This window comes from Falco punctatus (genome assembly GCF_963210335.1).
Source record: "Falco punctatus genome assembly, chromosome: 7".
NCBI lineage: Eukaryota > Metazoa > Chordata > Aves > Falconiformes > Falconidae > Falco > Falco punctatus.
In genome coordinates, this window is record NC_137587.1 from 59,328,070 (window position 1) to 59,355,304 (window position 27,235).

General features: G+C 45.8%; 1 protein-coding gene and 1 long non-coding RNA gene across 3 annotated transcripts in view; one reads left to right on the forward strand and one right to left on the reverse strand.

Annotated features, from left to right (window-relative positions):
* Nucleotides 1-23,174, reverse strand: part of HDGFL3 (HDGF like 3) — a 39,392-nt gene extending 16,218 nt beyond the window's left edge. The window contains exon 1 of the mRNA XM_080397551.1: nucleotides 22,570-23,174. Within this exon, the coding sequence (XP_080253677.1) occupies nucleotides 22,570-22,653 (84 nt within the window). The 5' untranslated portion in view covers nucleotides 22,654-23,174. The remainder of the gene's footprint in view (nucleotides 1-22,569) is intronic.
* Nucleotides 6-26,706, forward strand: LOC308067910. Of its 2 annotated transcripts, XR_013929784.1 has the most exons (3): nucleotides 6-13,793; nucleotides 16,621-22,282; nucleotides 25,158-26,706. It is a non-coding gene; the product is annotated as an uncharacterized lncRNA (long non-coding RNA). The 2 variants fall into 2 exon arrangements; XR_013929783.1 differs by having other exon boundaries at nucleotides 6-22,282.
* Nucleotides 26,707-27,235: the final 529 nt, after the last annotated feature.

Consider the following 27,235-nt stretch of genomic DNA (forward strand, 5'->3'; position numbering starts at 1 on the left):
TGTGAGACAGAAACGGAAAAAGGATTACTCCCAAATGTGGTGTCCCTCATCCAAGAATCCCCACCAAGCCGTGGGAGCCGTAGCGCAGGTATCCCGCAGCCCTGGGAGGTTCCCACGGTGTGCTGGCACGGGGAAGGGGTGACAGCTGCCGATCTGTCAGGCAGGCAGGTCACACGCCGTCAGCGCATGACAGAAACACTGCAGGGACACGACAGAAGAGCAAGGAACAGACAAAAAGTTGTCATGATTTCATGGGCATTATAACACACAAAGGCAATAAAATCAAGCCTGCTTAATTTAAGTGTTAACTTCAGATGCCGCCTCATCAAAGGCACCAAAGCCCAGAGGGTAATCCTGTCTGTCTCACACAGCCACCTAAATAACTTCTGCCACAAATGGGGAACAGATGGCACCTCTGCAGCCGGAAAACCAGACAACCTCCATCGGTGCTTCCTGGTGGCGATGGTCAGATGCGGCGTACAATGCGTAACGCGCACCAGGGAGGAGGGCCTGGGACTCGCCTTCCTCCAGAGGTTTGGGTCACCACTCCCCTCTGTACTCCACTGCTTCTTTCACATTTTACCCCGGCCTCATATTTCTCAAGATAGAGCTGCAGAGCTGCTAAGGGAGGGATGGGGAGGGGGCTCTCCTGAGATATAGCTGGGACTGGGATGAAGCCCCCAGGCTAAGCGGTGCCCAGACCCCATCTCCCAGTGCTGAGAGCGCTGGCGGCGAGGCTGGAGGTCAGGGTCATAACTAAGTCTTGCCTGTATGGAGTTTTTCAGTCCTCTGCAGGAGAAATAGGGTCCAGGTGCCTCCCCACATCAACCAGAACATCAGCACAGCTTTGAATAAGATCTAAGTGCCTGCCTTGACAGAAATGGCACTTCTGAGCATATGTCGGTGTCTAAAATTAAGCGTCCAGAGAACTCTCCAGCTAAGAGGGAGTCTAATGAATGTAAGTATCATCTATAGGGCAACACCAGAGAGCAGGTGAATGGCTTGCTGCCTGGGTCTGAGGGAACTCATCTCAACATAAGCATATTGAATCCTGCCAAATGTCACTGGAACTGAGAGCAAAGTCTGACATACCAATGCTACACGAAATCTGCTCCTCAGCAGAGCATGGGGATGGAACCTGCATGTTTTCACTCAGGAGGCCAGGCCCACATGTGCTTTCCTTCTCTTTTCCTGCCGAAGGACCCCAAACACTGAATTCTTGTTGATTAATAAACACCAGATTGTTTTCAAAGGATGTTCTCTTTCACTGTAAAGCATCTGCTGGCTATGTAGCTCTCAAAGGAGTACGAGTCTTTGTAAGAATTCAAGTACTTTTGGTCTTTCTGCAAGGACACCCGTTGGGGACAGAGAAACCAGAGCCACATGTGGAGCTGTAATGTCACAGGACTCCTTTCTGCAAAAGAACTGGATGCCTATCTTTTAGGTCTAAGCAGAGCACTCTCTGAAGCTATGCCAAAATCAGGGGATAGAAGAGCACTCCCAAAGCATCCCCTGTCTCTTCTCTGCGGCACAACCCAGGGGTGCGGATGGTGGGGCTCTGGCACACTGGGCCACGTGTCACCTACAACCCAGCACCGACTGCAGGAGACAATCCATGATAGTCAGAGGTGTCACACGCCTCATGGGCACAGCAATTACCCACCTTTTTCTATTCAACAGAGCTAATGAATTGATAAATAAGAGGTGAATCTATTATTTGAATGCACATAGAAGGAAGACAGATGCTGTTGGAAGATGGAAGCACGCATTCCCTTTTAGTTCAGCTATGTTTAAGAAGGAGCTGAAACGACATGACAGGCTGTTTGGTGTTCTCTTCATCATCAGGAATACACAGAGGAAAGACTGCCAAAGATATTTTTTCAGAACTCGTTATTTTCTGACATTAACTATTTGTTCTTAAGTAAGTGCCCATAATGTGGTTACTTTCTCACTAATTCATCATTTAAATACAGGTGTTAGACTATAACAGTGATAAAAAGACTGCAGGGGAATAACTCATAACTCACTTCACAAACTGATAGCAAGTCAGGGAGATAGCGTGTCCCACTCTGCAACACATTTCATGCTTCCTTAAAGATGGAAGTATCTACGCATCAGACCAAAAAAGTGCTGCGCTGGCAGTTTGCCAAGTACGGGGTACCTCAACTGTGGATGCCATAGCCATCTTCCTCTTTATCATGACAAGGAAGATGTCCAGAGAGATACCAGACCCCAGAAAAATGTGGGCCTCTGTGCCTGAGACAAACAATGTCTGCTGGGACGCGAGTGTGAACCTCATCTGGCCACTTGAAAGGCGGCACCAGCTCTGGGCTGCATTACAGAGCACTGCAGTCCAGTTACTGCCTCAGCCCTTTAAGAATTTCTCATGAAATAAAGCAAACAGCTGTAAACAATCAGTAAAGTGAAGGAATGAAGACATGCTTAGCAGGGAATGCTGATCAGAAGGGAACGAGGACCTTACATCAACAATGTGCTATGCTCCAATGCAGCGAGGATCTTCTAAGCAACATCCCAAGTGGAGTTAAGCCTCATGTCACATTCCCAGCACTTCATACTGTTAGCTAAGGAGCAGCACCAAACTGACAAAGGACAGCACACACATCTGTCACGCAGCTCACCTGCTCCCCATTTCGTGGCATATTTCTTTATCCATCTGAGTATCCCCTCTGACTGTGTATCATCACAGGAAACCATAAAAAAGCTTTTCATAGCTTTTGAAAGCTGGCATACACATACAAACACACGCAATATAAATCTGCACTAAACAGCTCAAGGATAGACGGTTAATGCTCCCACTCTACCATTTCACTGTGCAGCTGAGCTCAAGACTTCTCCTGCCTTCACCGATTTTGCTGTGAGCTCCCCAGCTCTCAGGCTTATGTCGCCAGTACTGTAATGAGGCTGAATATGAAGTGACAGTGCTATCTTATGGCCGTTTAACTCCGCAGCAAAAACTCCACAGAATTTAGTGAAGGACGAGACCCTCTCTGCCAATAAGGAATATCTCTTCCCTTTTTACCTGTTTCATGCGAATCCCTGCATTACAGACCGTAAGAGGAGAGCTTTGCACAGTCCAGCCATTCCCAGCAAAAGCACCGTAGCCCTTTATGCATGCTGAGCCCCCAAGTGCTTATTTAGCTGCAGAACAACCCCAGCACTCCTTGATGATTGCCGCTGTTCTGTAGCAACAGAAAGCAAGCGGTACGAGCAACCATACTGCAGCCCCCTGCTGCTGCACTCAGTCGCAATTTATTCCCATCCTACAAGATGTTTTGGTTAAATATGCCAAAGATTTGGATCTGATATTTTTCGCCATATCAGCAAGCTCAAAGACAGAGAGGGAGGGAGGGAGGGAAGGAGGGAGAGAAAGAGCAAGCGCGTGAGCACATGAGCGAGAAAAGCATCACTGCTTCGAACCAGGAACAAAAGAGGCAAGTGCACCCATACTAGGGCACAGTGTTGTAGTCACAGAAACCTCACTAATGACTAAAGCATCTATCAGGGAGCCAGACTGCGATTGCATTTTGCTTCTGGAAGGAAACAAACAGATTCTGAAGTACCCGTTATAACCTGCAATCAAACAGGAGATCTATCCTCGCCCCAACCAGAGCACACAGTGGGCTGGAGCTTGCTGCCACAGAAATCACTGAGAGCTGTGCATGGCGCGCGAATCTGATACGTGCATCAGCAACATCATGGGCAGCCGCTTCAATTATGGCTAAAATTAAAGCAGGTGGTTTCAAATTTCAAGTTTTATCCCCCTTGCTCCCGTTGCTGTCATCTGCTTAATGAATAACAATTGCTTTCTCTTTGCACAACCTCAGCAGCGCTGCGCTGCCCAGCATTTGTTTGCCAACCAAGCAGCACAGCTTTAAAGATGTAACTGTGCTTTTTCCCCCACCCCTCCGGTAAACAAATGCCAGGCTTCTAGGGTCAGGAACACTGAAAAAAAAATTTCAGCCTGGCCCTCTCAAACCAGAGCAGGGCTTTATCAAATGGTGTTGCTAGGGGCTACCAATGTGCAAGCAAGAAATCTGTCTCCTTGCGTTGTAGTTTATAGGCTAGGATGTATATGCAGCCTGAGTATTTTGCTCTCAGTGGTGCTGAGCGATTGGTGACTTCCCAGGTAGTCTGGTTCTCACAGGCTGGGTTTAGCAGTACTGGTGCTGCACCGCTTCCTTCCCAGTTGCCGTGAGGTCAGGGACCCTGGGGAGGGGGGCGCTGGCTGGGGTCGCACTGGAGCTGCAGAGCCGGAGCCCTGCAAGGAGCACAGCGGTGGCTCTCAGAAGCACAAATCATCCCCGTGCCTGCCTGTGGGATAAGGTGGCATATTCCAGACAGGCAGAGGAGCTCCCTGGGAGGGCTGGTGCAGAACCAGAGGAAGCTGCACCCCTCCTGGGTGTTCTGCTCCAGAGAGCTCCACGTTCCCTGCAAAATGGGAAACCGGCTCGGAGACACTGGGAAAACGGCAAGCTTTGTCTCTCTGCTTGTCTACGCAGAGCAGCTTTCTGTGGAGGTTTATGTTACTGCAGCAGTCAAGAAAGGGGCAGTCCTGCTCATCAAGGCGGAATGGCAGCCCAGATGTGTCTCCTTCCACTTGGAGGGACAGCAGGTGTCACCTCGTATGGCTATCACAAAATCTCCCTGCTGCTGCTAAGCTGCTGCTCAGAAGCAGGAATTTCAGGCTGTCCGGGTGGCTTTCGGCCCAGATCCTGTTCCGTTATATTCCAGCGGAATTTGACACTGCGAAAAAACAGGTACTCTGCAAAAATACCTATCGGGTCCACATTTACAGACAAGAAAGCTTTCCTTCAGCATGTGGAGATGCTTATGCAGGCCTTGAAACCACAAGAACATGTCCTTTTATTTTGCAAAAAGAGGGCATTAAAACTGCAGAGCAGTAAATCACTGGTTGTTTTGACACACTATAAATGCCTTTGATTGGCAAAAGCACACAGAAGCATTGCAGAGATCAGTATCTCCCACTGAAATCCCCGGAGTCACTGCACAGCAGTCAAGCAAAGGCCTGTAGTATTTTTGCTGGAAAGTGGTTCAAGTTGCTTATTATTGCCCAACACAGGCAAACAGCTTGATCTTTTGCAGTTAGCTTATTAGCAAAACTCTAGATGGATAAAAGCAATACTCTTCAAAATCCATTATTAAAATAGGGTATTTTGCTTTTCTACAACATTTTTATTCAGATGGATTTAATATGCTTTTTAATAGCTAATGCTACCGGGAGTCAGCAGTATGGCAGTATCTTTTCTAAACCATTATTTAAAATACTGTTCTGTAAAATGTAAAATATTAATTCTTTTCTTCCCCCAGAGGTTCCTAAAATGTAGAGGGGAAATAAAAAAAAAAAAAAAAAGAAAAAAAAAAAAAACAACCTCCCTCAAGCTAAAAACTATGACTCAAATTCTGTAGTCCTTAAATTGAACAGCAATCCAAGTAAAGCTGATCGGAGACTGCAGAATTTTTCTCTCATTTATCAGGACTATATGATATTTGAAGCACAGCTCAACTCCTTCCCCGATGTACATCACATACTAGAACTCCTAGTGTGGAATGCTGGCATATGCACTTTTTCACCCATTAGAAAAGATAACCTTGTGAAGGGTGAGACTAGAAGCAGAATCCAACTTAATAAGGTGGAACTGCACAGCTACAAAAGTAAAAATTAAAAGTCTCTGGGCATAGAAAAGAGCCACCAGCAAAAACAAAAAGCAAAACAAGATTAAAAACAGCAGAGCATACTTTTGAGCACTGCTGAAAATGGCTGAAGGGTATCCTGCAGACAGCCAGAAATGACAATATAAAGACATCAATCCTCCTTTTTTTCTGTGCATGCTCAGGACCTCAACGAGATAGAAGACAATGAAGGGTTAGTTGGGAGTCCAAACAATGCTGGCAGGCAGTGTCTCACTAGGAAAGATCAGCAGTCTTGCAGCTGAATTCAGCCCCTTTACATCCCTAATTAGCAGCATATTTTTAAGACAAAGTTGAAATATACTTTCTGCAGAGCTGCTTTAATCTTCAAGATGGAAATGGGGCCAAAGCTTAGTTCTGCATGACTGGTATCTATATGCATGACTTTGGAGATAACAGATCTATTCATGTGATTCCTCTGTGAGCTTTCACGGCTGGTGGGCAGAAGACTGTCACAGGAGGAGACTCTGGGGCTCCAAAGACTGGTCCTATCTCCTGTATCGGCTGCTAGCTTCTGGGATGACCTTGGCCACATCACTGCACCGCCTTCAGTCTCACTGTACTGGTACAAATGGGGTACTGATCCCCATAAAGCACTCGAGGTCCACTGCTTAAAACAGTAGCTAGGTGCAACTAGTAGCAAGTACTTCCAGCTCTGTCAGAGAAGGATTCCAGGTTACCAAACTGTAATCCTCCCAGTGAGCACACCCCAAAGTTAGACTGCTGCAAAAATGCTCCATCTTTTCCAAGTGAAGTGCTTCCCTGCCACTGTGAGTGAAGCAATGGTGCTACCACTGGGATTTCCCCCCCCTCCAGTCTGTCCCTAAGGAAAGGAAAGGATGTGCTCACAGTATTTTCAGTCTGACTTTTACCTGCAATAACTCAGGGACATGTCAGACAATTTTACCAAACCAGGCAGAAGGAGAAAGGCCAAAGAGGTACTAGTTTCCCCATGTTTTGTGATAAATAGGCTGTCCATCAGAAGATGGACAGATAAGTAGTCCATGTGCTAAGAGACAGCTTGCAATGCAGGCTTAACCAAAACATCAGGCAACAGGGAATCCACATAAAAACAAGCCAGAGAAAAATAAGCTTAAGTTTCATGGCTCACAAAATTACTTTTTATTTGTGGGTGGATGGTGAGAGGTTGTTCATTTCCAACAGAGATTGCCAGCTTTGAGGCATTTTGTGTTTATTTTTCTTCCCTTTAAGCATAGTTCTTTGTCTGAATTATTCCTCAGATATCAAAATACTGTTTGCAATGTCCATCCACCTGAGCAAACCATTCTGAGCCCGCTAACACCAACTGAAAACAGTTTCTGATGACAAATCTGGTTATCTTACTTTATCATCTTACTACAAATATTTTTGTCTTGAAATACAAAAGTGTGCAAGAAGTGCACATAAAAAAATGTGTTTGGAAGACATGCAGCAAATAAACACTAATTAACCAATCAAGACATCAACAAAAGAGAAATTTTGGGGACTACACACTCACAAACACTATTTCTCTCCTGCCACTGTCTTCTCATAAGCCAAAGGGACATGAAAAGTCATATCTTCTCCCCAAAAGCCTCAAAGCAGGCTCAGATAAACCCTGCCACCTTCCATATCGCATCTGCTAGAAAGAATGGATAAATGGAGTAACAACTCTATTAGACTGAGGAATATTTTCTGGCCTTCCAATATTTACACTTGAATTTTACTATTTCATTGATTTTGTTTGATTTAAGGAAAAATGTTATATTCATGAGATAGGATTTTTTGGCCAGTCAACTTCATCAAAAACTTTTCAGTCAGATACAGTCTGCCTAGAGCATTGACATTTGGTCAAATATACACAACCAAATTTTATACTTGAGACTCATCTGTTCCACATATCCCAGGCTCCATATTCCACTGTCCAAGCTTTTATTAAAAGAAGTTGTTGCTAGTCCTTATACTCTATTGGCACACTTAAAGCCAAAAGGTAAGCAAATTTCTGGAAGATTGCAGTCTCCTAGACTTGGCTGGCTTAATTTACTATTTCTTTTCCAATGTAATCTACTTCCTAAAAAAGTCAGTTAAAAAAATTGGATTGGCACAGTATTTCCAGGCTGAAGAATACCAAGCGCTCCTGTGCAATATTTGGTCCGGCTTCCCACAAAGTACACAAGACCCTGTTGACACTACAGTTTGCAGTTAAAATCGTTTTGAGTAAGGATACGTGATCGATGGAGACCGCAGGTCCCAGACACGAGCCTCCAGCTTGCGTCAGGGTGGACACAATCATACTAGAGACAAAGGGAACAATCTGCTTCACTTGCTGCAGCTCACAGGCCCCTGCTACGGAGGACTCAAGCTTGACACTGGAGGTTGCAACTATCATCTCGGCCTTTGGGTACAGAAAACCTTCCTGCTTGTCTCCTCTGTGACTTGTTTTGCTACCATCAGTTGCAGCTAAGGAGTGTAATACCAGGGGCCTGAAGCATTCCTTGTCCCAGAACAAGTGCCTGCACAGAAAAAATACTGTTTACATGGGGAAAGAACACAAAATCTTTGTCCCTTAAAAGCGCAGAACATTTTTGGTGTCCTGCACCCCTCTGAGGTTTGGGTGCAGCAGTAGAGATGAGACTACGTGAGCGTCCTGATCAGTGCTGCAGAGGGAATGGAGACACAGCTAAGCACGTATTTGTCTTCATTAAGTTGCTCTCCGTGGACCCACAGACCATAAAAACTCCTGGTCTTAAATACCTGAGTGTACGTGTTCACACCAGAACATCTATTTGCAGGATTTAAAGCAACAACTTCAAAACATAAACTTCTGTTTCACAGTACCATAAACAAGGAATTTACCTATTACCTACCCACCGTTCTGCAGGCACAGACAGCCTGCACCAGCTGGGCTGCGTACACAGCACCAACAGGGAGCTTCTGCAGCACCAACAGGGAGCTTCTGCAGCACCAGGTACGGTGAAGGCCCCTGAACAGATCCCACACCCTGGCGCTGAGGACTGCAGGAGCACATCCACGCTCACAGCACCAAATCGCAGCACTGAGGGTGCTCACATGCAGGTGGTGGCCTGGGACCCTTCAGCAGGGGAGATGCCTCAGTCCAGATTTTGGGGCTAGGGGGTAAGTATAATCACCAAGCATCACCACCGGCTCACAGGCCAATTATTTTGCTGTGATGCAAATAACACATACAATGACGTGTGCACAGTCTGGGGGGAATAAGCAGCAATGAAATCTAATTGCAAAGCCCATGAATGGAGTGATTTGCAATAATTTTTCAAAGGCAGGTTTTCCTGTTTACTTGGCTGACAAACTGCAAACTTGTACCTGCAGAAGAGCTCAGAGTCTGTAGAAAGCCTAGGGTGGCTATAAACCTTGCAACTGTCTGTAAATAATTGTTTCTATTACTCCTGCAGCCTTAGCCACCACCTATGATACAAAACAACCAATTAAACTGGCATACTATTTTGCTAAGATGAAGCTTTTGCCTGTGTCGGCTGAGTTGCTAAAACCATGGAATGAGAAGAGATTCGTGCAGTCACAGTGGTCTCTGTGCAGCACTTGGACCCAGCTTTGGTATTTTTACTGGGTTTGCTTTCAATCTCTGCTCAGATTTCCAGGAGCTGTCATTACGGTGTCAAATACCTTCTTTGCAAAGTCCCCCAGTCTAGGTTAAACTCTTAGGAATTTTAATCTGTCTGCCTAAATAGACTCAGGAACCAGTTTTTCCAAGCCAAGTCATACTCTCCCCACCTGCCTGTTTTTCTGTTTCCAAAACCTCAGGATGAGAGTTTTCATTGAGTTTTGACCAAAATGTACGTTGCTGAAATCTACTTAGATAGTCCCTAAAAGATTAACATTTTCCTAAAAGTAATGATGATAATAAAAATCTTAAACAGCAGCTTACAGGAATGAAACTTTTTATATAAAAATATACAAAGCACTCCATTATGTACATGCAGACCTATGAACTTGCATCCTAATTACTAAATCATGTTAGAAAAAAATTACTCAAATGAAATAGTAAAAACATGAAAGATGAAAAGATGTATTTTTAGAGATTTAAGTGGCATTAATGTCCGAGAGGAAGATGGTCAATATGGTAGTGACCAGACTTGCTAGGGTGGCATGCCCATTATTCTAAAAATATATATTTTATATCACAAACACTAAATATGAGTTTTAAGCATGTGAGTACTCTACTCATGGGCTTGAAGTTGCCTACATGTTTACATACTTGTAGGACTGCAGATTATAACATCTTTTCTTTCTGTCCAATGAGCAATGTGTAAGTATTTTGAATTATTTTCAAATAACCTCTCAGAATATGGTGTTTCCATGACCATTAGTTATCTACAAAACCTAGTGACTCAGCTCCAGTTATGTTACAGAAGACACAAAGTTTACTCCAGAATCTGCTTTCTTCCAAAAGTCTCTGATTTTCTTTGACTTTCCTTCTCTGAACAAGACCAAGGGCTTTTGGCCATCACTCTCTCTCATTTCCATACTGCACTTGGAGGGGTAATCAGAAGATTAATTTTAAAGGAATGGTGATTTAAAAATGATACAGGCTGTCAAGAGACAAATTGCATGTGTGGAATTGTAATAGCTGTTTTCCTGCATACATTAATATTAATTTTTTAAAACACTCGTTACCTCTGAATCAGGAATGGCATCCATACTAAGCACAGGAGCTTAGCAGTCTCCCCCAGCAGCTCAGTAAAAAAAACCATGTTTAAAATCCGGTTACCATTTTGTTTTAAAAAGCAGCTGTAAAGAAACAGCATATTATTCTGACTCATATTGTGCAAATAACTGGGAAAAGGCAATTACACATAAAAGAGAACTTGGTTAGTGGAGACATATCTGCAACTAGGGAAGGACGTTAGGGAACACTGCACATATGAATTTGTCCTGGGATCCAGATACACCTCATACAAATCAACAAAATCCAATCAAGCACCTTTCAGTCAGCATTCCAAATTTTAATTCGAAGTGTCACTTGCCTTTACTTCCTAACACACTGGTGATGACACATGATGTGTCCAAACCGTGCTCCACAACCAAAGAGTTTTAGCTCACACTGCTTTTAAGTGTCAAGATCCCCAGTTCAGTCTTACCTGCAGCACTGGAGACACCCCTGACACCCCTGCTGCTACACCAGGGCAACTGTACTGCTGACATCCGACAAACAAGTAAACGAGCACCTTCATCTAGCAGCAAATGCTTCAGAAAAAGTGTAAGCATCTCATAAAAATATTGTTCCCCTTGCTCCCACATCTGCTAAAGTTGTTGGTGTTTCTTCTTAACAAACTGCCACTAAAATCTTTATTATTATGGGCTTCTAAAAACTTAACAGCTAGAGGCTTGATCCTGCAAGCACAGCTGGGCATACAGTTTGGCAGCATAAACAAAGCCATTGTCTTTGTATGATCAGATCCCATCCAGCACAATAACACAGGCAATTATATATGCAGGTGAATCCATTCATTTGTAAGGCAGGAGATGGCATAAAACATCTTCCAAAAGATAAGGAGAAAACATTCACAGCATTTTAATGCTGAAGAGCCCTGTCTGCTGAATGTGTCTTCTCTAATCTGTTCTCATCTTTTAACGAGGAATTCTTGTCATTTTACCAGAAGTACCAATTCAAAAACACTGCTCAGAAAACTGACCGACTCCCTTAACAGCAATAAAAAGCTTCAAAGCAGAGTCTTTCAAATAAAGGCTAAGAAAACAAAATATTAACAGATAGAACAAGCTTCTTACTGGTGATATGTATCTTAGCAGACATGAAAATTCTAACCACAAGGCTTGATAACTTTATGCTACCTTCTTCTAAAAGCTGTGATAGAAATGCTGACTTTGACAAAGAAAAATAAACTTTGCACAAGAGGAAGATTTTGAAAAAGAACTGCTGATAAAAAGCAGCAAAAGGCGCACCTGAAAATGTGAACATATGTGAGTCACCTGATCCAGACACCATACGAAAAGAATTACCTGTTGCGTTTGCTACACCGCTATCTTTCAAAAGCCCTGGTATGTAGAGAGGCACTGCAGTAAGGAATGTCATCTTCCCCCCCCCCCCCCCCCCCCCCCCTTTTTTAACAGGAATATCTGCCTTCTCCCTTAGGTTGTGGTCCTACTTTATGTTTCTACAGGCACGGCAGCACACATGTAAGAAGTTTCATTGAAATCAAGGAATCTTTATGCAGTTGAGCTCATTTGCTGCCTTTGGGACATGGTCTTCAAAGGGCAAACTAATGGGATAGGTATCCCCTTCCTTCCGCTATTCCGTAACAACCAGGACAGCAAGCTCCAGCCCTGCGCTGGATCTGTGCGGGGCTACTCCTACAACACATGAAATGCCCAAGCTGGTGCCTGGAGGATAATGAAACGTAGTGGCAACAGTATGCTGCTAAGAACACAGGAATCTCAATTCTGCAAACACTTCCACATGTGATTAATCCTGAATGAACGCTACCTAATTGGATTCCAGATAGTAGTGTCTGAAGAAATCTTTACAGAAATACAAATTTACACTGGCTCAGATGGAAACTGTGACATCTGGGCTGAAAACCAACTAGCAACTAATTAGTTTAAGAACAAGATGACAAAAATGCTACTACGGTAGGGCACAGTGCCCCTGGCATGAGATGCCTTGCTTAGGTGTATTCCTTGCCAGGATGCGCCCCACTTAACACCTTATTCCACATTCTGGGAGAGGCGCCTGGGGCAGCAAGCTGGGAGCCTTTGCAAATATTAGGAGAAAGATAGTCTCTTATGCTCCTATGTATGTATGTATAAACATGCAGTCACTTCACTACACTCAGTAATGGTAAAACCAATGTGACAACTGACTCACAGAGCCCTGGGTCTGTGAGAAATATGAGCTGCAAGTAAACCGAAATTCAGTTTGCAAAAGGAAAAAGCTAACACATCTGGGAAAAAGGATTGGCAACGTAAGAGAGAGAAAGCTGGAAGCAGCAATACTACAGGAAGCCAATAGTGGACCACAAGTTACATTGGAACAACCAATGTGCTGCAAAGGTCAAGGCAATATGCAGAAATCCCCATATGCAAACACACATCCTGCCAGAGAGCTGGCAGACAAGCCTCACGTGGTGCAACCGCACCCAGGAAAATTATTTCAGCCCCGTGCAGGACATGGCCGTACAGGCTGGTAACGAGCTGGAGGAAGCTAAAGAAAAATACAGAGACATTTATGTCAAGCACACACCAAAAAGCAATCAATGGGGCCTGAGATTACTTTACACACAGTGATGAATAATAAATTATATCCCAAGGAAGGAGGGCAGGCCATGCATGGATAGCCTCGCTTCCTACATGGGGTGCAAATCACCCTCCCCACGCCTGCTGGCCCTGGAGCCCCCCTCACCCTTGGTACCTGGGTGGTCCCTGCACAAGCAGTAGGAAAGAGAACGGCAAAACCTGAGAGTTCACAAACCACCTCTTGAGGCACGGTGCTCTGCTTTCCGGTATCATCTTATGCTGCTTTGTCAGGACGGTCAGCCCATGGTACATGCTAATCTAAACGCCACTCCACCAGTGCCTTCCTCCCTTTCCCCCATCCCACAGCTGCTGCAACAGGAAAATACTGGTATGTGCAATACAAAAGGTGAACTGTAAGTGTGCCTTACAACTAAAATTTTCCCAAAGGATCGTGGAGGAGCTGGAGGAACTGCCTTCTAGTTACCAAACAATAGGTTAGGAACTAGGGTAACAGCCAGGAATGGAGACCTGGATTCCTGTTTTCTTCATGTGGAGGAGACTCCAGCTCAGGAAGATACCCCATCCTTCAGGAATTAAAAGAAGGTGTTCACAATACCCCTCTTTCATGGAGGTTTGGACATAAGATTTGTGGACCCAAAGAAAAACTAGCAAAAAAAAAAAAAGCATTGCCTGTGTCCAATGACTTTCTATGCAAAACACAAACTTTCAAGGGAAGCAACTCTAGAATGTTCTTTGCAACTCTAGCATTTGCTGCTCTCTACTTTCCTGGTTCTCCCCCCTGGGACTGCATCTCCAGACTGATGCTACATAGCTCTGTAAGGTCACTCCTCATGTTATTATTAAGTTTCAATATGTACTTCTATTTACTACATTTAGTAATCTAGTCTGATATGGGACTGATTCCCAGAAATAGTATGTGTTATTGTGTAATAGTGTCTCAAGCTCTCCCAGACTTAAAGTTTCTTCTACTCACTGCCTCAGTGTGGTTTTACTTTCTGTGTTACAAGGGGTTTCACAGGTAGGTGCTTTCCAAGCCCAAGGAGTATAAAGTTACTGACTTTAAAGACTGACACACTGTTTCCTGGTTGACTTTGGTGACACCACATTGATACCTGTGATGTCCCTACAGTCTGGAATTTTTCACTTTCTCCCTGGCCCTACTCACTGTGCTGTACGTAGGATGCTTTGTTAACTGATGGTCTCAAAGAAATTATTTGGTGTATGATATTCTTTGCCCTGTTTTTCCTCTTTTGTTACATGATGTCTTCTATTCGAGCAGCCAGACTGGAGCTGGCAAACAGCCTCTCTCTAGGTTTTTTACACGTTGCTGCAAGGCAAAATAAACAGTTGTTTCCGGTTTGCATTTTTGGGGCTACAGATGTATGCTAATTATCCTTTCAGCCTGCTAATGGAAACCTGAAAGAGATTTAAATGTACTTTTCTAAGGCAGAGACCAAAGTCAATGGACACCTGTCCTTTCTAACGCTGGGCTTAGTGCTGCCCAGAGCACAGCACGATGTCATCTCCTCCCTTTATGTTGACTCTGAAGGCGTTTTCAGATTTCAGCAGGTTTTTAAAAAAAGACCAGGAGATAGAAATTAAATCCTTCTGAAATTTAAGAACATTATGTGCCTTTCTGGAGCAGTAACGATGCCAAGTATAACATTTGCATTGACCTGAGACCATCTGAAGGATGGGGAACTTCAGAATGGGGCGATAAGAACTACATCATAACATGGGAAGTTCATTGTTTTGTTATGATGCTGTAGTATTTACTCAAATTTCTTACCTGCTTTCTGTTTTCTAGAACAAAAAATTGATATAAACAAACAACCAACAAAACCCAACCCTAAAGCCAGGTCTCATATACCCTTCAAGTAAAAGTAAGTATTACCAAGACTGTCGTATCAATGAGGAGAAGAAAGGAAAACTGGAAATATACCTGCAGTTTATTTCCAGTTTCTGTATCAGGTTTAGAACTGGCTGTTACACAAATGAATGAAACCACCTCAGGTGTGCAAAGCCAGTAATGCAGAGACTTCCCAAGAGGAAGACACAAGGATCTGTTTCCTTCTTTAAGTTTTAGAAGCTTTAACTCATGATACTCACTTGTTTGCCAGATATTTCTTGGAATCTTTCAAACAACTGTTCGTTCTAGTCACTCCTATTGTGCTTCGGCCAAACTACTGGGCCCTTCTCTGTTGATGCTGCCTCTGTTGGAGTCCAGAGCCAAGTGATGTGCTACACAGTCATGTGCTACACCTATGTTTCAAGCACCTATCTTTCCTGTGGGAGTGTGTATACCTACGCACAGAACAGGTATGTGCGTGTACACACACACATATCCATGCTATGTAGAGATCAGAGATACAGATGATGCAGGGCAGATGTGAAAAGTACCGAGGCACCTAAAGACACGGCAAAGTACTGATGCTCAGCTAATTCCTAACACCTTTAAAAAGCTGGGTCCACAACCTCTGCCTGCCTGCTCCACACAGGCTACTTTCCAGTGTTTGTTGCTGTATTTAATCACTTCTCCTTCTCCTTTATGCCTCTCAAGCATACAATGGAAAGGTCTTCACTGCTCAGACACCACCATTTCAAACAGTTGAAATGTCCAAGCTCTCCACATTGTCATCACTTTTCCAACATTATCAGGAAATTCTTTCATCTATCCTCAAATGACAATTGTATATACTTACTGTCAGCAATCACTTGCTTACAAGATTTTTATTTCCTTAAATGCAGGAAGACTTGTTAATGCGTTGTTATGATGGGGAGATCAGGAAATGAAGAGTTAAGACTGAAAACTCAGCCTTCATTTTGCTGCCCATGCTTACAAAAAAAATCATTCCAGTTGGGGGTCCTAAAAGGTTCTTTACACAATAATAAAAAGAGATCTGTCAATTAATGTAATGGAAACTAACATTTCTCATACCTTTTTGCAGCAAGAACGTACCAATTGACTTGACTGGCTACAGATTTCACTGAAAGGGGCAACCTTCCTTCAGACAAAACATACATCCAATGATTTCCAAGACATTAGTTGACGAAAATTATTCAGTAGCTTCAAAAATGAGAAGGAAAAATATCTAACAAAAACGTCTGTAGAGTATGGGTATGAAAAACTTTAATTGCTTTTTGCCTCAAAACTTCTGAGACAACTGTCTTCATTCTGCGTTAGCTTCATTTGGACTTAAAATCGTAACACTGCAGGAGAAAATGTATTCATCTATTGTCATTTACACAAAGAGATCAGACCTGCACATTTGGGGCTAGTTATTTAAACTAATTAAAGAAAAAAACCCAACAACCAAAACAAAAGAGAGAGATTTAAAGAACTGAATTTTAAAGTTTTCCAAAATATCCCTGCCGTGCTAACAAAAACCGTAGAACATCTTGGTCCCAAAATAATTCATTTGCCAAACAAGAGCAACTGGAAAGGTTTTACTGTAGGCTATGGTTCAACTTTATGTATAAAAATTACTCCATTTTACGCTACAATCCTCAGATGAAATCTGTTTTTAAGTCACACTTAAAGCAGAATGCAGGAGCATGGAGGCAGGCCATCAGCTGCTGAGGTTCCTTACCTTCCAAACACTAGGAGAATTCACACTTCACTCCTTGTTATTTTTGCTTTAGGAAGTGAAGGAAACGGTACTCGATGAGCCGATGAAGTCACTGAAAAGGCACTCACACCTACTCTAAATACGACCAGATATCTGCGAATAAAAGTTTAAATGCTGTCTAAGCAACATGTGTTAACCTGGTGCAGAAGGTTCAGAAAGTAAAAACCCAATTCCGTAAAGGACTCACTGCCTTAAATGGGCTCTTTAGATGCACCAGAGCAGAAGTCCTGGGAGTGCTGCCCGAAGAAGCCACAACTTCACCATTAGTCCCTAGGTTAAGAGAGACCTTTGCAGTGATCAGCAGATCATGTCTCATCTCGGAAAGGAACAAACAGAGACCTGCCATGAAAAATTGCTTGCAGATCTCCAAGGAGTGATGTACGAGCGAGGTACATAATTAAAGAGGGAGAGAGATGGAAGAAGCTCTGAGTTGGTAAAGAAGTCACAGGAGACTCATATTTAGTAACACAGCAGAAGTGAGGTCATAAACCAGAGCAACCAAAAGGGGAAAAAGGAGAAAAGCACACAGTGAAGGACTGGACAGGTCCCAAATGGCCGAAGAGAAAAGCTCAAAAGACTGCAGACTGAGTTTTGGCAGAAAAACACAGAGAAAGATCTGTTGTCCATTTCTGATGGATGCTTTGAAGTTTTCTGGATCTAATCTGATTTTTGTCTGTCATTCTTTGCCAAAAAAGATAAACCCTGCCAGGGAAAGCCTACCTTCCCATAGCCTTACAATAATAAGAAAACAAATGATCTGTTTTAAATATCAAACACTTAAAATGTAGAATCTTTCTTCTATGATGTGTCTGAGAGCTTGATATTTCCAAGCTGTCACGGTTGCAATTATAACTGACCAAAGTTGTTCCTGGTTAAGTATCTTGTATTTTAACAAACTATGTCAGAACATTGGTCTAGGTGCTCACTGAGAGCTTCAACACAATCAACCCACTAGCTCCATCCATACTTCACTGAACTGGGAGCAGGACGTTCATTTACTATAATGCCTGTGTAGAGGTCTCCAAAATACATTTTAAATTTATTTTACTGATACTGAAAATCTTCTGGAGTTCTGACACTTTTTAGTCGTAATTTCTTTTAATAGTCTCTAATACTATATTACACTATAATACTATAGTGTTATTAGCCTTATCTTTTTAGGCTGTAGTCTAACAAAGTCTTCAAGCATAAGCTTACCTTTAAGCCCTCTCCTTGGATTACTGTACCTCATACTTTAAGGTGCCTTACTTTCATGCCTTGCTGAATGGGGGACATACTCAATAATACTGAAAAAACTCACTCAGCTTAAAACTATCATGTAATCGTTACATTTATGATGCTCAGCCTGCCACAGACACCAGTTCCCATTAAAATGACAGCATTTACTATGTATTACTCTAAGCAATATACTGACAATTTCATACCCATTTGCAACTCTAATACGTTAAAGTGCCCCAAATACTATTTTGCCATTGCTATTGTCAGATGCTTTTCAATAGTGATATTCAGATGAGGACTGTCAGCTAACCAGCAAATTTGGAGTTCAAGTAGGTGTTAATTCAGAGTACCAATAAAAGAACTGGACAAGACAAACAGGAGTTCAGAAAACAGAAAATTCACCTTCACAAGACAGTAAATAATACACCTTCATACTAGTTAGTGTGACACTGTTACTTTAACGGCTGTGTTCACCTCCCTACACAGAATGTTCTGAACAGCTCTAAACATCCACGTGTTTTACACTAAAATACATTGCCTTACCTGCTTGGACCTCTCTTGAATTGTCCCAGATCCACTTTACCATCCCTACACAAACTACCTGTGTTTAACCAAATACAGTTCTTGTCTCCCCAGATGTATGACCCTAGATTTCTGTTCAGTAATGGCATCACCCATTTACTTGGGTACACTCTAATTTTATTGAGGTCATTCCAGACTTTTTCCCTCCGCTCTCTACAGTTGCATTAACAGCTTCCTTCCTATTTTTAAATCAGCAGCTAATTTCAGCAACTAAGTGCTTATTGTTTCTTCAGGGTCACTCATAAAACGAACACCATTATTGATCTTTCTGAATCTAACACTAGTTTTTCCCTTTTATCTCATCTGAGTGACTATTCAAGGGGCAATTTCTCAGTAAACCAGGACATCTATCCTAGATAAACTAGGGTATCTGAAGAAAGAGATTTTTCTGTCTGTGTGTGCTAATGCAGCTCCTATCAAGGCAGTAGCCAAGCAACTCATAAACGTTACTGATTTTGTCTCTACAACACCTTTTTAAAGGGAAAAGTGTTGTTAACTGCCTTTTACAAACGGGGAACTAAGACATAGAGGTATTCAGTTCTTCAAAGGCAAAGACCACTCATGGAATGTAGAATAAATTGAATCCTTATTTCCTATATTTTACCACAACAGCATCTTCCCTCAATTTCTGCGCACACCTCGGACACACAATTGCTTATTTACTGGATTACAGCGACTGATGACCTGGCCAGCTGGTACTTGTTCTGCATTTTTGATGAGCATCTGAAGACAACTGACATCATAGGCTACCATAAAAACCGTGTTAGACCAAACTGCTGCTGGTATTTTATCTACTGTTACTATTAAGTTTCAATACAATTCTTGGGGCCTAAACCCTGAATCCATTCACTGTCCTCCAGTTAAGCTAAAGGAAATCTTGGCTTTGCCCAAGAAAACATGATATCAAAATGCAAAGCAGCTCTTCCAGGTAATAAGACCTATGTGACATCTTTCAGACACCACGTATCTAAAAGCATCTTTTGAAGAGAGTGGTTTTATTCACCAATTCTATTTTAACTGGGTATGTAAAGATAAGATTTACTGTCCATTACCATTTTGGCTAAGCGTGGCAAGTTCCGTCCTTTTCATATTAATTCTAGACCAAATTTAGACGAAATTTTTCGATGGTCCCTGGGCATATCATCACTATCTGACCACTTTCTTCACGGTTTCCTTCATTCACAGTGAAGAAAGTCAGGCTTGCTGGTCTTGCTCTTGCTGATCACTACATCAACGAACTTCCAAAGAGAGGGAGTGGAAAGCTAATGGTCCAGGACTAAAGATTGCTGCCTACGCTGGCTATGTCTGCTGTGCTGTGCCACATGGAGCTGGCCGAGCCCACAAGCGTTACGCCTAACAAGAGACAAGAGTAACTGAGCTAGGTGCAGATCGGCACTACCGCAGCTGGCCTGCTTCTGGGAACAGAGTTAGATTTTCTGTGTGACACCACCCATGCACACAAAAGTATAGGGCTGGTAATAAGCCAGGCCAATTATGTCTGCGTGTTCATTAAAGGGTCGGCAAAGTCCTTCTGTTCTGCTTTAACGCTTCTCAGGTTTATTAAGCACAGTTTAAGAAGTTTGTCCCTAGACAGGAAATTCATGCCAAAGGTCTCAGAGATGCAAAACACCACTTGGTAGGGGCAGCACACTGTCATGTAAATGCATTGCTAGTGGTATTATTAAACTAGGATATTAGCATGAAATATGTAAGTTTTTACATGAGAATACAAAGTCAAACACACTAATTGCACAATGAATAAAGAAGTAGGTAGCAAACACTCAAGGATCTAGAAATAAGCGAATCCCCTGGTTACACGGCATCCAGTTAAACAAGGCATCCAGTTAATCAGAGTATCCGAGTTGCCTTCTCAGCTCAAATACTTCTTTTCTTCTTATTTGTATATAGCAGTGTTTTCTGGGAAACACAATAAAGACTTGTGTCCTCACTAGGTTTTTCCTTCACTTAAAGGAAGTGTGCATCAGGCAAAACTTGGCAGCCAAGACGAAGAGAAGCCCTAGTAAAGATGGTATGAACTGTGTTTTTCACAAGCAACACATTAGGTTCAGGCAGACATCAGCCTGACCGAACATGAAGTTGTATGTAACTCCATCATGGGTTACGGGACCACATTCTCTGCCTCTGGAAACTCACGTGAACTAAACCCCAGTGCTAATGCTCCCCTAGCCCGAATGCTCTCTTCCTACCCGATGACAGACTCTGGACTCTTTACAGTTTCTACCTCCGCTTGCTAAGTCATGTTAAAAGCAGAGACTGCTTTGTCTTCACTTGAACTTTACATCCTGTTAGTCTGCACAAAGGAAGTATGTTATGTTAACAGCACACCTATTTTTCCTAGTGACGATGTACTCCGTTGGATATTATCGCCATTCAGATACCTATTTAGACATCCAGGCAAAGGCTATGACCAGCTGCACAGCATATAATGATTTTTTTAAAGGAAAGAAAATACCATTAAAACAAAAGGCCCTGTTCTGCTTCTGGGTAAACAAATGGGAGTTTTACAAAGGCTCAAAAAGGAAAGGAATTAACATGCTTTGATGTGGTAATAGTCTCAACTGTTCACATTAAAATTTTCACAGTAAATTAAACCATGACAGAGGTAGGAAACGAAGTCAATTATCAGTGACTCGTGCTGTTCTGCTGACATAAATTGCCATTTTTTAGGTAGTACAGCCACTAACCTGTATAATCACAGAAAAACAAAACTGCAACCCAGCGTTGATTAAGTTTGGCCTTCTGCATGCTAATTTTAGCCTGCTCTGCCAAAATAATTGAATGCACTACCTTATTTACATGCTTCTAGATATTTAGCACCCTCTCACTATTTTTTCTTCACCAACCTTTGCTTAAGCCTGCGGTGTTGGCCATCCCTCCTTGGATGGTGTGCCTGCTGTCGCGCCCCGCTCCTCGTGCCTCCGCAGCGACACTCGGGCACCCTTCCACCACTACAGCAGCCTCCTCCAGGGCGCTCTCGCCAAGGGGGATGCTTGGTGTCAGCCCAGCTTTACCCTGCCCATCTATTGTTGCACGCAACGCCTCACGCTCCGGACGGCCGATAAAGACCGGCAACTTCCCTTGACTAGAAGGTGATGATGTGATGCGCTGCCCAGTAGTCCCAGTAAGGCTGGAGAAGCCCAGGAACTTGAGGCGCCCGCTGGCTGGTGCCTGCCGAGGAGTTAAGGCAACACGTGTTACGCAGCCGGTTTACACCACGGCGAGGGAACCGGAGGGCTGGGCCAGGCCGTGTAAGCCCTGCGGAACGCGCTGCTCCGCGTTATGGCAGCGGCCCCGCAAGCGGGTCTGTAAGTACAATGGGGCGCTTCTCTGGCCGCCCAGCGCCCACGGTGCCTCTCCACCTCGGGTGTATCATGGCAGCGTCAAACGGAAAATGACAAAGGACTGTGAAAGAGGGTCAACACGGTACACGGCAGAACCAGGCAGAACGCAGCGCCTGCGTGCGCAGGGGGGCCGCAGGGTGCCGGCCCCCGCGGGGACCCCGCCGCACCTCGGGGCCGGGCCGCGCCTCACCTCACCCAACCCCGCCGCCGCCGCCGGGCCTCGCCGCCTCCCCGCACGGCCCCCCGGCCCTGCCCCTGCCCCGCACGGGTCCGCAGGCCCGGCCCGAAGCCCGGTGCCCGGCCCGGGCGCTGGGCCGCGCTGGGCCCGCGGGAGGCGGCCGCCCTGCCCTGCCCTGCCCTGCCCCTGCGCCGGCCGCGGCGGGGGGTGGGGGCCCCTCTGCCCCACGGGGGAGCCGGGGGCCGGGGCGAGGGAGGGCGTATAATAAACAGCATCGCTGTCATGCAGGCAGGGCTGCCGGCTCCCCAAGCCTCCTCCCCGCGATAACAACCCAGGTACAGCCCGCGCTCGCCCCCCTCCCTCCCTCCCTCGCTCCCTCCTCCTCCTCCTCCTCCTCCTCCTCCTCCTCCCGGGGGGCCGGGGAGAAATCTGCAGATCAAAGAAAAGATGCACAATAATAACGGGGTGGGCGCGCACGGCGGCCCCCCGTCCGGCGGGGCCGGGGCCGGGGCCTCTGGCGGAGGCTCGCCGCGGCCCGGCCGCTCTCCGCCCGGCGGGAGGGCGAGGGGGGCGGCGGCGGCGGCGCGGGGCCGGGGCCGGGCGCCCCCGCCGCGGTACTCACCCGGGCCGGCCAGTGCGGGTACCCCTTCATTTTGGCGAACACCAGGTCTCCAGCCTTGTATTCTCGGGGCCGCGGACGAGCCATCGGGAGCCGCCGCGGGAGCCGCCGTGTGTCCCCCCGCCCGCCCACACCCGCCGCCCCGCACACGCCGCCCCGGGGGCAGCCGGGCGAGCCCCCGTGGGGTGCGATGCGCCCGGGCGCGGGGCGCAGCCGGGAGCGGGGCCGGGCCGCGGGCAATCCCCGCTCTCTCCGGCGGCGGCGGCGGCAGGAGGAGATGGGGTGTGCGTGTGTGAGTGTGCGAGTGTGTGTGTGAGTGTGTGAGTGTGTACGCGGGGGAGGGGGAGGCCTTGGACACAACCCCAGCAGCCCCCGGTACCAGGGAGCCGGCTGGCGGCGGGGCGCCTGGCCGGGCGGGGGCGGCCGGGGAGCCCTCACCCCGCGGCGGCGGGCGGGCGCGGCGCTGCCCGCGGCCCCCCCCGTGCGAGCTGGCTACGCCGCCCGCGCCGCCCGCTCCATCCCCGCCGCAGCCGCCGCGGCCGCGGGAATATGGAGCCGTCTCCTCCGAATTACTCCTCGGGCAGCGACCGAAAACAGGATCTTCTTATCCCCCCCACCCCCCACCCCGCGCCTCCCCCCCCGCTTTTTCCCTTCCTGTTATTTTCTAGGTACACAGATCGGTTTCTATGAAAATAGGAGAGCAGAGAGCGGCTCCAGTCCCTCCCGGCCCTTCCTTCCCAGCTGAAGCATGACACGGTTCTTTATGCGCGCCCGACATGGAGGCTGGGCGGCCAGGGGAAGCCTGCCGGGCCCGGCTGACTTTTGCAGCGGGGCCCCCGAATTCCCCTGCCCAGAGGCTGCCAGCCCTGGGGCCTGGGGGGTGCCGTGCGCCCCCGGCCGCAGCGAAGGCCGGTTCCGGGGCTCAGCGGCCCCCCGGCGCGGCTGGCGCACCCCCTCAGCAGGCCTCCCTGCCCCGGCGCCGCCCGCCCCGGGGTGCCGCAGGGCCGTGCCCGCAGCGCCCTGCCTGCCCCCCGGCAGCCCGGGGCAGCCCGGCCCGGGCCCAGGCCTGGCTCTGGCACCGTGCCTCGCAGGGGCCGCAGCCAGCCCCTTCCCCACCGGCAGCCTCTCCGCCTTCCTCATCAGCCTCCACAAACCCACCCCTGACCCCCTCAACCACAGAGGCCTGGTCCTGGGGGCTGCCTGAAGCCGCGGGGGTTCCCCCCAGGCCTTTGGGGCTGGGCTCTCGCCCAGGACACCGGTGGTCACCAACACGCCGCTGCGGGAGCCAAATGCTGGGAGCTCACAAATCCCAACCCCCAGAAAAAAAAACAACAACCCAGATGTTTTCACCATAATGTTACCACTTAAGTTGTAATGCTCAGAAATCAATTATTATTGATATTTATTATACCAGAGTATTGCCTAGAGGAGCAAAACTAGGAAGGCACCTGTGAGCTGGGCCGCAGGCACGAAAGCTTAGGAAGGGTTTTGCAGCGGGGGTTGGCTGAGACCCCTGGCAGTGGGTTTCCCAACCGTTCCCACAGGCAAGATGGCAAATACCCTCGTGGGTTTAGGGAGGCAGCTCTGGCAGGGTGCCTCACTGAGCCCCCCCGGAAAGCAGCTGGCCACAGGCAGTCCCTGCCGATGAAGAAGGGAACGGGAGGCTGAAGGCTGTGGGGTCCATGAGGGGACCATAGAGAGCACTAGCACTCTGCGGGCCGGTAACGGCAGAGAAAGAGGAGAAAGAAGCGCTTCTGGCATCTATCTGTTCCTGGGCTGGAACAGAACCAAGAAGACTTACTGCTTATGGTGTCCCCAGATGTGGCTCTGGTACCCAAATGCTGCTGTTGGTAGTACAAGTCAATAAAGTTTGTCACTCTGGGACATAAAATAGAATAAGCACTTCTTTACCGGGGGAAGCACTACCGTAAAATCATTAGCTCAGGTATCGGTAGCAGACTAACAATGGGGGGGAAAAAATCCAAGAAGCTGGATAAACATTTAGATGATTAGCCTGCACTGTGCTCGATGCTGTTATCTGTTTCTGAAGTACTGAGATCAGTGACTGGGTTGCCAACGCAGCCACCTTCTGTATAGACATGTGGCCAAACAGCTCACTTTCACTTTCACATCGGTTAGGATGTTGCATCCTTTTAAATTGATACCTTATTTCAGTTCAAATTCCCTTCAGAAAAATGTAATACAAGATCTCTGAGTATAGGAGCTGGGAACCCTGATCTGAGTTTGTCCAGAACGCTCCAATGTGCTGTGTCTTACCTCCCATACCTCTGTTATCTCCCCAGGCCAGCCTTACCTCCAGAATACTTACTGGAGAGGTGGAGCCACCTCTTTTGTTAAAAAAATATATTATTTGCTTTTCATGTCAGATATGAATAGCTCTTTCTAGTAACTTATTTAGTGACCTTAAATCAGAAAGAAGTGGGATGTATGCCAATTTCTTCCAAAAGGAGACAGTACACCTTACATACACATCCATGCAACAATGTATTGCTAATGTCAGAATAGTGAAATTCAAAGTGTTACTGAACCGAAACATCTTGTTGAAACGCCTGCGTTTTTACTTCCTTTAGTCCCAGCATTGGTGTCTGCAGAGAACGCAGTGAATGAATAGCGTTTCTAGTCTGCAGTGAAGATAATCACACGCCAGAGCTCCAAAGAAAACCCATCCCATGGACATGCAGGGGTGCAGCTCTCTTTTCCTCTTGTCTATAGACTGCAAAGCATAAATGAGTTGCCAAGGTAAGAACTCTGCTCAGGTTTGGCCAGCTTAAAACTCTTAAACACACTTTGCAGACAGTTCCTCCATCAAGCCATGGTTTAAGGTGCTGGGAAAGAATGGAGAAGAAGCAGCAAATTTCCCTGCTGATAAATGAAAAGCCAAACTAAATGTTCCACACATTAACAGCACAGAAAACCACTTCAGTACAAACAGCAAAAGAGTTTCTTAGTGTGCATAACCCCATCAGCCTCTCAGCACAGCATACAAAGCCTGAGATCTCCTGCTATGTCACTTGTATTCTGTTCCTTTCTCTTCTGTTACAAAGGGGAGTTCATCTGCCCCTTCTACACAGAAGTGGCAACAGAGAAGCGAAGAGAGTTTCTTCCAAACACTTCAAGAGCAGTTGCAGATCATAACTGTGAATGGAGGGATGCAAAGGCTTGCTAATATATATGCTACATGTGTATAGGCCAGATCCCAAGTCTGTAGAAGTCAACAGCTGTGTCTGCTTTGTGTTCAGACAAAGATCAGCAGGTCACAGAGGCAGCAACACCACGTTCTTACTGAGCAAGGGAGACCTGCAGCAGGGATGGCTCTCTCCTTTCCCCGAAGCTCCCCAAAACATTAAGACCAAGTTCCCTCTCACTTCTCATCCTGCCAGACAGGTTGTATTTCCAGCCCAGGGCAGTATATGCAAGTGCGAGCAGGTGAAGGGAGTAAAGCCAGAGGCCCAGCAGGACCATACAGAGAGGTGGCAGGGCCAGGGGTGTGGTCAGTAGTGAAACCGTGAGACCCAGGACGGACGGTGTCTGAGGTAACTGTTTTGAAGCCACTACTATACCATTGAATTTTGCTTTCCCAACAATTCTAGGAAACAGTGTTCTTAAGCTCTTGAGAAGCTTGAAGCTAGTCCCTATTCATATGAGGAGAAAAATAGCTACATTCCTGGTTGAAAATTTTCATAGAGAAACAATTCCATTGATTGGGGAAAAGTGTGGAGCAATCTTTAAGAAAAGAGCATGTGGACAGAAAAGGTCTAATTTCAAAAGAACCCTCCAAAGTAATGAAAAAAAATTTTAAACATACGTTGTTTTACATGAAATACTCCATGATCATAGTTTTGCACACATATATTTATATGTCAGCTGTCTTGTATGTGGACCCTATTAATGCTGCCATCTCACACTTGCTGTTTTGTGAGATGCTGTCTGTATTGTGTCCGTAGAAGCCACACAGATTATTATATTTGACTCTGTAATTCTGTCCCTGGCCACCTTAAAATTTTTGCTTTCCCCACTCACATCCCTTCTGAGATCAAGCTATAAATGCTCTGCAGGATGGCCACTTGTATAATCAACTTTACTGTAAGATACTGAAATAAAATTATTTCTTTTTACTTATCCGTCTATAGCTGATATCATGTTCTTGTCTTCTGTATTTCCTTTCCCTGCATGCAAAAATATGTCAGTGATGATTAGTATTTTGCCTATGTCCACAGTAAGCTAGCGCTTGTCTGTTAAATATTTTAATAAGAAATTGTTCTGAGTCACAACTGAGCCATTCCATGGTGCAATACATGTCTGAGAGCGCTGTCTGAAATTACAGAGCTACTTCATGTCAGGCAAACAGAGGCCATGATGTTATATGTCCATCCCCACATGCACAGAAAGGCACTTACCATGCCCATTAGGATATTCTTAATTGCTGAGATAAGAAGCTCACCGGGTGATCTCAAGCCTTCTCTGTAATAATGGTAGAAGGGAGAAGGGTGTGTATCATAGCTGGAGCAAGTTATCTATACTCAGTGTCGTGAATCTTATGTTATACACTGGAGCAATCTCCTAATCATATTAAATTAGACAATCTTTAAGGTGATTGCTTTACATGTTGCAGAGGTGTGAGCATGTACCCCAGAGGCAGAAAAGACCA